This window comes from Danio rerio, chromosome 4, assembly GCF_052040795.2.
Source record: "Danio rerio strain M-AB ecotype USA chromosome 4, GRCz13ab, whole genome shotgun sequence".
Taxonomy (NCBI): Eukaryota; Metazoa; Chordata; class Actinopteri; order Cypriniformes; family Danionidae; genus Danio; species Danio rerio.
In genome coordinates this window covers 51882742-51897859 of record NC_141024.2, presented here as the reverse complement: position 1 = coordinate 51897859, position 15118 = coordinate 51882742, and the positions used below count along the sequence as shown (strand labels likewise).

Genomic DNA, 15118 nt, shown 5'->3' with positions numbered 1-15118 from the left:
AAACATACATTTTCCTGTATTTTAAATACTAGTTTTTTTATTTTATTGTGTAGTTTATTTTATTGTAAAGTACTTTGGATCAACCACGGTTGTATAAAATTGTGCTCTATAAATAAAGTTTGCTTTGCCTAAAGTGGCAAAAAAGCTAAACAAAAGACTTTTATTTTGGCGTGACGTGACGTCATCAGGCGGCGCCGCTACAGCGCGGTGATTCAACTGGAGAAAGGTTTGCTTTAAAACTTTTACAGATATAACCCGATTTAAAGTTAAAGTACTAAAGTTTTAGGATTGTTTATACGATGCTAAATTATGTTCTTGGTGTTGGAAATATTATTTTAACCCTTTATACAACATAGTACTATTTTATTCTCAGTAATCGAGGGCTATTGTTTGAATAAAGTAACAGAAAAGTGTGTAATACGTGTTTTAATGAAACGTTTTACCTGATTTATTTTTGTTGTAGCAACGGTAAAGTGTGTAATGAGAGTTTTAGTGAAGGTTTAATTTATTAAACAGCATGATGTCAATCTATTCTAAGTATACATCACTATATATAAGAAATAGAGTACTAGGTTTCATCAGCTCATTTTTGGCTATAGTTTCTTGCTCAGACTTACCTGATTTCTTTTTGTTAATTACTCTCATATAAAGAAACTGTTGAAGCAAGTGCTGAAGGGAAGTTATTTTGTTTCTGTTCATTGTTTTATAAATTTTAAACAGAACATTTTTATTGTTTTGTTCATTTTAAAACAGGATAAAGTGTCCAAACACAGAGAAAAACTCCTGCTGAAGCGACTGATCTCCACACTGTTATAAAGATGGCCTTTATTAAAGAGGAGAGTGAAGATGTGAAGATTGAAGAAACATTCACAGTCAAACAGGAAGATCTGCAGGAACAAACAGGTTGGTTTTCATTCTCAAAGACCAACTCAGTCATTTGATCCTCATTCAGATATATTTTAATAATAAGAACACTAAATTAAATCCATCTTGCAGTTCTAAATGTGTGCTGCCTAGTTCTCCTTAATTCACATAAGCACTCATTGAAAGACAGGAATGAGTTTCTTTCGTTACTTCTTCTCATGTCTTTTGTCATTCATTTTATGTATTATTAGTCTCCCATTTTCTTTACCTTCTTAAGGTCATTGCTTTTCTTGTTCTCCTACTGTTTGTAAAGTGTCCTTAAGCACTGGCACTATATAAAATAAATAAAAACAATAAATAAATAAAAAAGTTTAACTGAGCTGAGGATATTTGACTTACAGTAATCCCATAGAACAGGGGTGTCCAAACTACGGCCCGTGGGCCATCTGCGGCCAGCAATTAGTTTTGTGGCGGCCAGCGAGGCTTTTTATAAATATTAATAGAATCTGGCCCGCTATACAAAAATAGACGTAATTCAATAAATAACCACCGGGTGTCGCTATTACATGCCTTCAATTAGGCATTACTTCTTGCTATGAAGTAAAACTAACCAACCAAACTGAAGGAAACATAATTGATAATCACATTTTGGCGAGCCATGGCGCACCAAGAAAAAGGAAAATCAACAGTCAGTGCAAGAAGTTTCAGTCACGTTGGGGCAAAGAATTTTTCTTCACAGAGGTCAGCGGGAAATGTATCTGTTTAATTTGCCAGGAATAAGTTGCAGTAATGAAGGAATATAATATTAAAAGACATTATGAAACAAAGCATCAGGCCTTCAGCTCTTATACTGGTGCAGAATGAGATCAGAAAGTAAAACAATTAGCAGCGCCCTATCAGCTCAACAACTGCAGTTTTTTGTGCTATTAAAGTGCAAGAAAATTCTACACTGCACTGCAAAAAATGTTTTTTTTTTATTTATATTTTTTGTCTTGTTTCAAGTCCAAATATCTAAAAAATTTTAAATAAAGGAGAATTTTCTAATTTGTTTTGAGAAATAATATGCCAATATTAAGTGAGTTTTTCCTTAAAACTAGCTAAAATAATCTGCCAATGGGGTAAGCAAAATAATCTTGTTTTTCCTTTTGACATAAGATTATTTTGCTTACCCCATTGGCAGATTAATTTGCTTGTTTTAAGGAAAAAATTGCATATTAGGGAAAATATTAGCATTTTATTTCTCAAAACAAGACAACTTTTTTTTTTATTTTTTTAGATTTTTTAGATATTTGGACTCAAAACAAGACAACAAAAAATCTAAGTTAGAAAAGCATTTTTTGCAGTTTGGCTAGTTATGAGGTAGCTCAGCTAATCGCACAGCACAGGAAACCCTTCACTGAAGGAGAATTTATAAAGGATGAGTGTTGCAACTGTAATTTGCCCAAGTTTTTTGAAAACTTAAGTCTTTCTAGAAACACAGTTGGACGACCAAAATAAAATAATTTCTTAATAACATACACGCACACATCCATCCATCCATCCATCCATATATATATATATATGCGTGTCTGTGTGATGTATGTAAAATTTGGCCCGGGACAACATTTTTTTTTTGCATCTGGCCCTCGGCCCAAAAAGTTTGGACACCCCTGCCATAGAAGATATCTGCTATTACAGTGAGGGTGTTGGCTTAGTACTTTCCATTTGCATATGTCACGTTGATCACAATTCCCCTTTTTTCGATCAACTTTATGGGTTTAAAGTTGTTTCTAGAAGTTGTTGCTAGTTCTCACAGATAGTATTTGAGTTAGAATTACATCATTATTATAATAATTTCCAGGACTATTTTAAACAGGGTTTCCGCTGGGTCTTAAAATGTTGTAAATGCCAAAATCTAAATTTCAGGCTTTAAAAAGTCCTAAATTTACTGAAATATTGTGTTGTAGGTCCTAAATCTTTTTGAACAAGTCTTCATTTTCCTTTGTTCATGTTTTGCTACCCAATCTGGCCAAAACCCATAAAATCACCAACAATCCATCTCAATAAAACTTTCCACTTTATATTCAAAAAGGTCATTTTAACTCCATTTATCATAATGGTTTAATTATTTACTAATGCACTATGCACTAATTTGAAATCTGCTGAATGAAATGGACTCTAAAGTAATTAATTATTATAAAACATTGTAGAGTATTCTAAACTATATGATGTTGCTGTGGGACGATATGAGGGAAAAAAATTATAGTGGAACAATAACATTTAGCATTGCACTGACTTCAAGTGGCCAACAAACTAGTCTAAAAATGACTTTTGCTGATTAAGAAATGGATTACAGCATGCTGATGATATGCAAAAAATTGTTAACCCTGGGTCATTCTAACTCTGGGTCATTCTAAGGGTGCTTTCACACCTACACTTTTGTTTCGCAACGTATCTCGTTTGCCCAGTTAGCTCCGAGATTGCTTGAATGAGGTGGTCTCGGCTCGATTGAAACGAACCCTGGAGCGGTTCGATTGCAGTGAGAAAGCGATCCGATCCGAGCGCGGTTATATCACAGTGTTTTATGGATATGTAATAAGCTTATGGCTATATGAAGAGAGAGTTATGAATAGGGCGGGAAGTTTTGCGAGTCTCCGGATGCCCGCAAATGAGTGATGATCTCCCGGTAATCTTGCGTCTCCCTCCCGGTCCTCAAATAGGCATCGTTGCGCACCCTTCTCACCTCTCCTCACTGCATCTCTCCTCAAACACGTCACGCGTGCGCACCCTGTTAATCACCACCAAACCACCACCTCTCCTGACAGCTTAGCGGGACGCTGCAAAATAAACCCTGACACTCTGACCAATGTAAGGAGAGTTTACTCGCACGTGACTTGTTTTAGCTCTTTTGGTCCGTTTAGAAACTTTGCAGTGTGAAAGCGAACCGCTCCAAGAGCAAAGAGCAACAATGTAACATTTGTAATCTCTTTTTCGGGACAACTGAATCGATTCACAGGTGTGAAAGCACCCTAACTCTGGATAAACAGAATCCTGACCACCGTAAAACAGGAAGAAAAAGAAATTGTCTTTCTCGCCTCATTATGGATTTAGTTTCATCGGCTAGACACCGGCCTCACAGCTCCGTGAATGTCAGTACTGTCACTTATTGTTCTGCGATCGGTAAATGTAGCCTGTGTGAACGCTACTTGACTAAAATAATAGCTTTGCTACACAAAAGCAATTTAATTTAAAAAGTAGTGACACTACCACCACACTACTGAGAAATGTAGATAAGCTAGTAGCGTCACTACTTGCAGCGACGCTACTGCCCAACACTGTGTGGTGGCAATATTTCTAATGTAGAAATGTCTTCATTACTGATAGCCAAAGCTGTTTCAGTAACCAAAGAGGTCTCCAGTGTACAGAACTGCACAATAGGTGATTGGTGCTGATGAGCAGTATTTCACACGGTGTGTTTGGCACCCCTCATATAGTAATCCAGGGCCGTAACACCCATCTGTACCTCGGGTACTCTGAGTAGGTTTTGCATATAAATACTTGCGCTTGACACATTTGTTTCAGACTGTTATTTGCCTATTACATTCTAAATGATGTAAATTCAAGTACATAATTTTTAACTGTACCTTTAGAACCTTATAACAGCAATAAAAGCAGCATCGAAGCAGTCTTCTTTTAGTGATTCTATCTCTTCACAGAGACTGTCCGACAGATCTGGTGTATTAAAAAACTATTGTGGGTTCTGGAACTGAACAATAATGGTGTTCATGATGCTGGACATTCACTGGCACTAGATCCTCATCAATTTAAGAGTAAATCTCCCTTCTTTGCCATCCTCTGATGCGTTTAGGTAAAAATTAAATTTTTGCTGTAGAACGCGCAATGCGGACATAAAGAACCTGAGTGATATTCTACCGGAACCATGTCAGCAGAGTTCATGCATATCCATAAACTATAACTTCTATGTTAAACGGTTTTGAAACAATTTACATTGTAAAAGCACTAGATAAATAAAGATTAATTAAATTGAATCTGCTTAAATGTGGACACGTTAATGGACCAAACACAGTATGATTTGATTTATTTTACATTTACTGTGCATCAAAATTACAGTGTGTGTAGCCAATGTTTCCAGTGTCTTTTCACTTTTCAGCTTTTGATGAGAGTTTTTAAGACTTGATAACAACTAGTGTTTTTTTTCAGACCTAATTGAAGAGAATGAGGAGAGTAAAGAGGAGGAACATCATGTCAAAATTGAGGAAAAAACTATTTTACAGACTGATGATATTTTGAAAAGGAGAGACAAGAATCATTTCACCTGCACTCAGTGTGGAAAGAGTTTTGGAAGAAAACACAATCTTAAGATTCACATGAGGATCCACACTGGAGAGAAACCATTCAAATGCACTCAGTGTGGGAAGAGTTTCAACCAATCATCAAACCTTTATAATCACATGATGATCCACACTGGAGAGAAACCATTCAAATGCACTCAATGTGGGAAAAGTTTTAACCGCTCATCAGACCTTCATCAACATATGAGGATTCACACTGGAGAGAAACCATACACATGCACTCAGTGTGGGAAGAGTTTTTACTGCTCATCACACCTTCATCAACACATGAGGATCCACACTGGAGAGAAACTATTCACATGCACTCAGTGTGGGAAGAGTTTCAGCCAATCATCAAACTTTAAGCAACACATGAGGATCCACACTGAAGAGAAACCATTCACATGCACTCAGTGTGGGAAGAGTTTCAGCCAATAATCAAACCTTAATCGACACATGAGGATACACACTGGAAAGAAACCATTCACATGCACTCAGTGTGGGAAGAGTTTCAGCCAGTCATCACACCTTAATCAACACATCATGAGCCACACTGGAGAGAAACCATTCATGTCTAATCATCTTGTTTAATCCCGTCCCTTTTCGCAGTGGCGTACAACAGAATTTCGCATACTCAATAGTGATGGGAAGTTCGGATCATTTTACTGACTCGGATCTTTGAGTCTCGTTCATCAAGATGAACAAATCTTTTTTCGAGTCATTTTGTTCATTTGGTTCAATTTGCCAAAATATTATTAAAATGTTACGAATTGCTTCCAAACACATCTACAACTAGCCCAGAAGGTTCATCACACGACAAATAAGTCATAAATAAATTATAAGAAGAAGAAAATAATAATTCAGTGTTTACCTGCTCTTTTGTCTATGGGTATTGTTGTCTGTTTGCTCAGCTCAACTCTTCATGTCTTCAAATGTCAGTGGTGCGTTTACGTTACAATGACAGTCACATATAATCTTAACCAATGTACACAGTCTGAGCCGATAGGAGCCATGTTAATAAGTTCACCTTTCTAGTCTTCTGGTTGTTGAGTCGTTCGTTCATCACGTGACAGAATAACTCAAACCGGAGGACTCGAGAGTTGAATAGATCAATTCTTTTTTTTTTTTTTTTTTGGCTCTAAACTCATATGATTGGCCCGTGATGAACGAATGATTCAAACCCGAGGACTCGAGAGGTTAACAGATCAATTCTTTTTCTGGCTCTAAATGCATATGATTGGCATATAAATGCATATGTTTGGCTGTAGTCTTTCATGTGGTGAACAAACGACTCGATAGAGGACTCGAAAAATGAACCAACTAACTTGTCTCGCACTACACATCGTGCACATGAGCGAATTAATGAATCTTTTAGTTAATCCGAGTCATTCATTCATTTTGTCACATAACATGAAAGAAAGCATAAGAGATGAGTTATTTAATAAATCAAATAGTCTTTGTGAATAGTTTTGTAACATGATGCTGCCAGCATTAGACACTTAAACACTGTTTATGTGTTGTTTATTGTTTTATTATTATTATTTTACCAGAAAAGCTTTTATAACAAATCCGATTACTTTATAAATCACGACAATAAAATAAGCAAAAGAAAAACAAAATAGTGCACATCAAGCTAGGCTTTTTAATAAATAAAAACAAGTAAGCTTTAAATTAAATTACACGTTTGTGCCATAAAAGCTTTATATCAAATATGACAACTCTTCCCAGTAGATGTTTTTATGAAACAGCAATTTAAGTGAAAGATATTATAAATAAAAAACAAAAGCCACAGCGCCTAATGAGCTTAACAACTTGACTTGAGAATACAACAGTGCATTTTTAAAAAAAAAATAAAATTAAATAAGCTTTAAAACAACATTGTGCGGTTTACTTGTTGGACTTGGCTTAAGGTTTGTTAGCATTTAAAAACACAAGCTCTGAACCTTTAATAGGCTGAGTCTGTTTCTTCTTGTGTCATTAGTTGTTGGTCGCAGGATAAAAGATGCTAAATGAGTAAATGTAAATGCAAACTTTATACAAATATTAGACCAATATATAAAGTCTGCATAGAAAAACATTATTAAACAAAAAATGGAGTATAAATGAACAAATTACAAATCACTTGTAATTGTAGAATTTATTAATTTATAACCTAGCTTAGTGTTTGTTTTCTGATAGCAAGCCAGCAAATAGACAAATCAATATATATATATATATATATATATATATATATATATATATATATATATATATATATATATATATATATATATATATATATATATATATATATATATACTAGATATAAACCACATAACCAGTAGGAAAAAAGTAACAATAACTTAGTGACAATAGGACAGAACTTTTTTAATTTTTTAGAAAATGCTTTTTAGGTACACATTGTTTGATGATTTTATGAAAAGTTTAAAATATGATCATATGATGCAACAAAAATTCAGTTTTACATAAATATTATTGACTGAGGTTCTCGTTGCAGTGTACAGTGGAACTACAGTTTAAGATCAGATATGCACATAATATTGTAGGGATGGCTATATCTCTCCATAATATTAAAATCTACAAACTGTTATGGAACTCCACACGAGACAAGACCGTGAGAATAGTCAGGCACTAAAACAATAAACTTTCCAATGTGAGAAGAAGATCAGCTAGAAAACCAGTTGTTCAGGTTGTATCGATCGTGCATCCTGAGCCCCCCTCTTTGCCCTGGACTTTACCTTCTCCACCAGAGCAGCTCACTCACATTCCACACCGAATGTTTAAGTTTTTAATATGGTGTATCTTGTGGCTTTATATTCATGTTTGGTGTCATTTTAAATGTCTCTGTGTGATTGGTAAAGTGGTCTTAATTTCACTGTAATATTTTACAATCTCCTTTATATCAGTTAATTTGGATTTTGACTTTGATAAGATCTTTGCCAGATGCTTCACTCCAGGGAAAATGGTCTTCGCATCAACTCATGACCAGGCAAGAGTCTTAGTGAAGCTTTTATTGTCTTGAATTTATGATGATTTGAGTATTTAGGCAAAGGGTGCAGAAGTGTCCGTGTGATCCTGTAGACAGGATACTCCATTGCAGGTTGTGAGTCTCTGAGCTCTGCATCAGGACTTATATGCTGCAATGTATTTCTTCATGGTCAGGTATTCCTCTTTAACTCTTAAATGTATCTTTGAGTAATTGATGTTGTACAATCTTGATTGGCTTATTTTGTTTAATTATGTGAACTGCAATAGAAAATCTTTTTCTGACAAATAAATGTAAAATTCTTGTTCAACTCTAATATCTCCCGAAATCATTTAAATCTAGTAGATTGTTGAGGCTGATGTTTCCGCAGTCTACGACCAGGATTAGTCATCCATTCAGGCGCAATGGATGGAGCATGGGCACAGCATTAGAGACTTGTTTATTTCTGACAATCACTGATGATATAATCTAGGGGTATGATATAATCTAGGAGCTAAATCAAACTTTCTTTAAGTATGAGCAAGCATGGGGCGGCCTATTATTACTTAAAGGAAATTAGCTTATCTGCTAAGAATCTGAACTGGAGAAGATGTGTCCGTGAGCAGATGAAACTGGCCAGCATACTGACTCTAAGCGACTTTGAGTAAACGATGAAACATTAATTGAATAAAAGGATTTATTAGGTTAATCAATCTAAATTAGACCTAATCACGACCTATAAGGTAATCAGCTTCAATTAGATGAATCTAACTCTAAAATGATTATGAATTGGAGTCAGATTAAAATTCAGAGCTAGAAACAAATTAAAATAAATTATAACAAACAAAAATATTTCTTTTCACATGTGCTAAAAGGTTTACACACATTTAACCTTCACCCATGCTGTTAGCTCCGTCATGGGACTAATAGATGGACCTTCACATGTGTGTGTATTTATATAGTTTATAACCATAATAGTTCTACAGTTTCTTCTATTTCACTTGTTGTTGGTTTCTATTTTATTTAAATAGTGTATTTATTTTGTTAAAGAGCCTATATTATGGGTTTTTGAAAATGCCCTTTCATGTAGTGTGTAACAGCTCTAAGTGAAGTGAAATATCCAGCTAAGGCTTAAATCTGTAAGTGTACAGTGTTTAAAACTGTTGATTCATCTATAAAAGAGTCGACTCATAGTGCTTCAAATGAGTCGTCTTGATAACGAGTCATTAGGTGTTTCGTGATGACGTATCTATGTAACACAAGTAGTTGCGTGCGCAAACCCGGGAGATTTGAAACCTGTGGCCTCGCCCACTAACACAAAAGAACAGCCACACACACACACGCGCGCCGGTCGAATGTGACGTCACACTGTGCAGATGGATATTATTGAGTCTCTACCCAAAGATGAAACCTCAGCATTAGCCCAGCCTTGAGCAGTTTAAGTGCTTCTGGAAACCACATGCTTTAGACTGGGTGTATATTACATGCTTAATAATCAATTTTTAGACTGTGTGTGTGTGTGTGTGTGTGTGTAGGCCTATTATTATTTAAAATAACAATTTAAAATATAATTATATCCAGTTCCCCTAAAAATTTGCTTAAATACCATATACATTTATTAAATAAATAAAACCAAGAAGTAAATAACTGTTTGGTCTGACAAGTTTTCAGGACATATCAAATTTCAGCACAACACTAACTAACTAGTCTCACTCACACACACACACTTGTACACACTCTCACTAACACACTCACTCTTGTACATGCTCTCTCTCACACACACCTACATTCTATCTCAATTCAATTCAGAATGACTTTTTTAGCATGACTGTAAATGATACAATGTTGCCAACACAAACACATAGACATCTCACAGACACATGTACATGCTCTCACTCACAAAGATAAGCCCTCCCTCTCACACACACACTTCTACATGCTTTCTCATAAACATGTACTGGCTCTCTCTCTTACACACACTTCTACATGCTGTCTTTCACTCACACACACACACACAAACAAATGTGCATTTGATACTTATATAATTTTACGTGCTCATTAGGCTTACGATAGGTGGTTGCATTGTAATTATTTGGTCATAAAGGTATTAATTGTTTTAAATAGTTTTTCAGCTAATAATGTTTGTGATGTCATACATGCTACAAAAGGCTTTTAAAGCTGACAAGACGTGGAGCAACCATGACCAGAGCGTTCCAGAGAGAAGGTGTCTCTCAAAATGCAGTGGCCCAGCTCGCTGCAATTGCAGAGCTGTACTTTGCGAACAGGGAGCAATTTAACAGAATCAGCTTCACACCAGGAATATGAACAGAGTTCGCTCAAAAGTGTAGAGAGCTCATTTTTGGAGATTTTTGCATAAAGGTTGTATCAATGAAAAGGAAGGGTTCTTTTGTATGTTTCTTTGTTCAATAATGCTCCGGTTTACTGTTGGTAAAATGTAGAAGCAAAAACCTACAGCACAATAAGCTTAGCTTATAATGCCAAAAAAAATAATAATAATATTGAAATCAGATGCAAAAACCTTTAAATTCCGACTAAATTCATTGATTTTCTTTTCAGCTTAGTCCCTTGATTAGTCTGGAGTTGCTACAATGGAATAACCCAAGAGCTTATCCAGCACCATCCATGTTTTACACAACAGATGCCCTTCTAGCTGCAATGCATCACTGGGAAACATCCAAACACACACACATATATATATTTGAGCCTACTCAATTTACCTGTACCAAATGTCTTTGGATTTGTGGAGGAAACCAGAGCACCCAGAGGACACCCACACAAACACAGGGAGAACATGCAAACTCCACACAGAAATGCCACCTGACCTAGCTGAGGCTCGAACCAACAAATTTCTTACTGTGAGGCGAACGTTCTACCCTCAGCGCCACCACATTGCCGGCAATTTAATTGTTATTCTAAAATTAGTTTTTTTTTCAGCCTACTGTTTGAAAGATAATGAAAAAATATTTGCCACAAAAATAGTTAAATTGCAGAGCTAAGACTTAAAATATATATACATTTTAGGAAAAAATGTGTATGGTGGCTGCATGGTGGTGCAGTGGGTAGCATGTTCGCCTTACAGCAAGAAGGTCACTAGTTCGAGCCTAAGCTGGGTCAGTTGGTGTTTCTGTGTGGAGTTTGCATGTTCTCCCCATGTTCGTGTGGGTTTCCTCTGGGTGCTCTGGTTTCCCTGACAAATCCAAAAACATGTGATCAAGACGGCAGAAGGGCCACAGCACTTTAGAGTCATGCACACCAATCAGGTAAAAACCTGTCGACTATGCATGAGCTCAGAAAATGTGATGAAGGAACGCCCAGAATTCAGGTGCTTCAAATGTGATGAAAGGGGACATTTCGCAAGGACCTGTACAGCTGTGTTGGGCCCGGATTGTAAATTGGCCCTAATACCTGCAGGGAGCTTGTCACGCCGAGTTGGCTTTGTCCGCTCGATTGACCAACGCGTACGCCTTGTTTTATCCTTGCAGGCCTAACTTCGCTGGTGAAAGCACTTGTGGGGTTTCTGTAGTGTAGTGGTCATCACGTTCGCCTAACACGCGAAAGGTCCTCGGTTCGAAACCGAGCAGAAACAGTGCTCTTCTTTTGGCGAGAAAATAATAGCATCGACTGCCGCACCAGCAATGATCGTCGACAGGCACCCAATCAAAAAGGGTTATCAGCTCGATCTGCCTGAAGGTTTCCGTAGTGTAGTGGTTATCACGTTCGCCTCACACGCGAAAGGTCCCCAGTTCGAAACTGGGGGGAAACAACCTCTGGCTTTTATGACAATTGTCAAATCAGGCTTCTGTTGAGTACTGACGTTCACTGAAAACATTCTTTCTGCAGAGCGGTGTGAGGCTAGAAGTTTGAATTCAGCTCAGTGTTTACCGCCCCTCGCGGTGTCGCAAACTTGCGTAGAATCTGATTTCTTTTAGCTTTGTGTTGTGCATGAGCAGGTGGCCAGTGCGTTTGCTGGCCCTTCACGGTGCAGACCGTACAAGACAGCTCTATAAAAAAAGACTATAAATACTTGAAGCAGCACTGGCCTATTGGTTTCCGTAGTGTAGTGTTTATCATGTTTGCATTACACGCTAAAGGTCTCCTGTTCGAAACTGGGCGACATACAATAGTGGAGGTATTCAACAAGACGAGGCAATGCATACGAAAAAGGGCTATTTATTCCAAGTAATTTGTTTGTGCTCAGAGAATTTAGTGCTGGAGTAGGAGTTTCGTTTTCTTTAGAGAGAGGGATATTCACCGGGGTTCGGGTGTACTCTGAAGAGATGGGTGTTAGCTGTCGTTTGAAGGACACCGGTGTATCCGTAATCCGAGTGGGAATGGGAAGGTGATTCCACCAGCGTAGAACATTGAATGAAAACATTGTGGAAAGTGACTTTCCGTCTCTCTGCGCTGGCACCACAAGACAGTGCTCTCACCCTAACCGGAGGCTCCTGTGGTTATCACGATGGCTTTACAAGCGGAGGGTCTCCTGTTAGCAACTGGGCGGAAACATTCAGATTTGGTTTTACGCACATTCTCAATTGGCTCTCTGCTCACTGGATGATCCACGATACAAGGGCATGGATCTGTCAAATGTCATGACTTGACGTTGTACGAGGATTTGACGAAAAAAATGCCCTGCAAACCTTAAAAAGCAACACCATCCCAGGACAATTCTTTTGATCCCCTTTCAGTGCACTTGCGTTAAAGCCCGCGTGATGCGGCACTTTGTCAGTGTTACTGTATCATTCGGACATGGGGGCAGAGAGTTAAAGAATTCAGCCTGAGCGCACTGCCGCAGGCTCGGTTTGTCAGAAGTGGGATTCGAACCCACGCCTCCAGGGGAGACTGCGACCTGAACACAGCGCCTTAGACCGCTCGGCCATCCTGACATGCAAGCTTGGCAGGAGCTGTCTCCTGGGAGCCACACCGCAGTACCGTGACATGGAATCTGGTGCTTCACAGCTTGCCCAGCTCTGGCTGTCCAGCTCATTGGCGCTGCAGGCAGCTAATCTGTGCTCGCCTCCTGGGGCTGCGCCTAGTTTCAATAGCCAACACTTGACAGCTGTCATTGCTTACGGCCACACCACCCTGAGGGGGCTATAGAGCAAACAGGAAGTGAGTTGGCAGCAGTAAGGAGAGAAAGGCTCTCCCCATTTTGTTTGTCTACCTTTTTGTTTATTGACCTTGAGTGTTTTTGTTTGTTTGTTTTCTTTTTGTCTTTAAAAACCACCTAACAGCAGCATTTTGCTGACTGAAGGGTGGTTATGTAGTGTGTTTTATTTTTAATCATGGACAGATTCCCCGGCAACGACATGGAAATGGAGGGACTTGCAAGAAAGGATAAAGAAAATGGGCTGGATAATAGACGGAGAGGGAAAGAAAATGGACTTGACAACAGACAAAGAGATAAATAAAATGAAGAGCCCGGCCAACGAAGAGGTGAGAAAGGTAAGGATAAGCAAGAGGTACAAAGAAGAGTATGCACAAAGGAAGCAACAGTAACTGTAGAAGTAGAAAATGTAAAAGATGCAAGAAGATTTGATATAACCAAAGCAGTCACGGAGCTGATTGGAGAAGGAAGAATGCTGGCGGTGAGACCCAAACAAACAAAGGGAGTATGAAGTAACAATGGAGACTGAAGATGACACCGAAATTTTAATAGACAATGGATTGACAATTAAAGGAGTGAAATCTGAAGTACGGAGGTTACAAAACGGAGACTATGTTGTTTCGTTCAAGCATCTGCCTGTTTACCTAGCAAATGAAGAAATTTTAAGCAAGCTAGAGAGATGGGGAGTTTTCCCCATATCTAAAATTAAAAGAAGATTGTATCCTGGCACAAACATAGAAGATGGAACAAGGTTTGTAAAAAACAGATTTCCGGAAGAGATGGTCTCCTTACCATACAGTACCAAAATCGAGACGGCGGAAGCGCCACAGCACTTTAGAGTCATGCACACCAATCAGGTAAAAACCTGTCGACTATGCATGAGCTCAGAAAATGTGATGAAGGAACGCCCAGAATTCAGGTGCTTCAAATGTGACGAAAGGGGACATTTCGCAAGGACCTGTACAGCTGTGTCGGGCCCGGATTGTAAATTGGCCCTAATACCTGCAGGGAGCTTGTCACGCCGAGTTGGCTTTGTCCGCTCGATTGACCAACGCATACGCCTTGTTTTATCCTTGCAGGCCTAACTTCGCTGGTGAAAGCACTTGTGGGGTTTCTGTAGTGTAGTGGTCATCACGTTCGCCTAACACGCGAAAGGTCCTCGGTTCGAAACCGAGCAGAAACAGTGCTCTTCTTTTGGCGAGAAAATAATAGCATCCACTGCCGCACCAGCAATGATCGTCGACAGGCACCCAATCAAAAAGGGTTATCAGCTCAATCTGCCTGAAGGTTTCCGTAGTGTAGTGGTTATCACGTTCGCCTCACACGCGAAAGGTCCCCAGTTCGAAACTGGGCGGAAACAACCTCTGGCTTTTATGACAATTGTCAAATCAGGCTTCTGTTGAGTACTGACGTTCACTGAAAACATTCTTTCTGCAGAGCGGTGTGAGGCTAGAAGTTTGAATTCAGCTCAGTGTTTACCGCCCCTCGCGGTGTCGCAAACTTGCGTAGAATCTGATTTCTTTTAGATTTGTGTTGTGCATGAGCAGGTGGCCAGTGCGTTTGCTGGCCCTTGACGGTGCAGACCGTACAAGACAGCTCTATAAAAAAAGACTATAAATACTTGAAGCAGCACTGGCCTATTGGTTTCCGTAGTGTAGTGTTTATCATGTTTGCATTACACGCTAAAGGTCTCCTGTTCGAAACTGGGCGGAAGCATACAATTAGCGGACACTTTTGTCCAAAGCGACATACAATAGTGGAGGTATTCAACAAGACGAGGCAATGCATACGAAAAAGGGCTATTTATTCCAAGTAATTTGTTTGTGCTCA

General features: G+C 38.5%; 3 protein-coding genes and 5 non-coding genes across 10 annotated transcripts in view; 7 read left to right on the top strand and 1 right to left on the bottom strand.

The window, feature by feature from the left end:
* The window catches only part of LOC137490940 (uncharacterized), a 627578-nt gene that overhangs the window by 205928 nt on the left and 406532 nt on the right, over positions 1 to 15118 (top strand). The window lies entirely within an intron of this gene.
* Positions 1 to 15118, top strand: part of LOC137490961 (protein NLRC3-like) — a 372316-nt gene that overhangs the window by 254520 nt on the left and 102678 nt on the right. The window lies entirely within an intron of this gene.
* Positions 173 to 8497, top strand: LOC137491253 (uncharacterized). Its single transcript, XM_088650774.1, has 3 exons — positions 173 to 226; positions 754 to 903; positions 5065 to 8497. Exons 2-3 carry the CDS (start codon positions 819 to 821, stop codon positions 5631 to 5633), a joined length of 654 nt encoding a protein of 217 aa, XP_088506900.1. The 5' UTR covers positions 173 to 226; positions 754 to 818; the 3' UTR covers positions 5634 to 8497.
* trnav-aac (transfer RNA valine (anticodon AAC)) lies at positions 11695 to 11767 on the top strand. The gene has a single exon. It is a non-coding gene; the product is annotated as a tRNA-Val (tRNA).
* On the top strand, positions 11872 to 11944 carry trnav-cac (transfer RNA valine (anticodon CAC)). The gene has a single exon. It is a non-coding gene; the product is annotated as a tRNA-Val (tRNA).
* On the bottom strand, positions 12985 to 13067 carry trnal-cag (transfer RNA leucine (anticodon CAG)). Its single transcript has one exon. It is a non-coding gene; the product is annotated as a tRNA-Leu (tRNA).
* On the top strand, positions 14399 to 14471 carry trnav-aac (transfer RNA valine (anticodon AAC)). The gene has a single exon. It is a non-coding gene; the product is annotated as a tRNA-Val (tRNA).
* Positions 14576 to 14648, top strand: trnav-cac (transfer RNA valine (anticodon CAC)). Its single transcript has one exon. It is a non-coding gene; the product is annotated as a tRNA-Val (tRNA).

Excerpts from the sequence above, each read along its gene's own strand:
- LOC137491253 (XM_088650774.1), top strand. The coding sequence starts at position 819 with ATGGCCTTTATTAAAGAGGAGAGTGAAGATGTGAAGATTGAAGAAACA. Across the intron at positions 904-5,064 it reads AGATCTGCAGGAACAAACAG|ACCTAATTGAAGAGAATGAG; the intron begins GTTGGTTTTCAT and ends GTTTTTTTTCAG.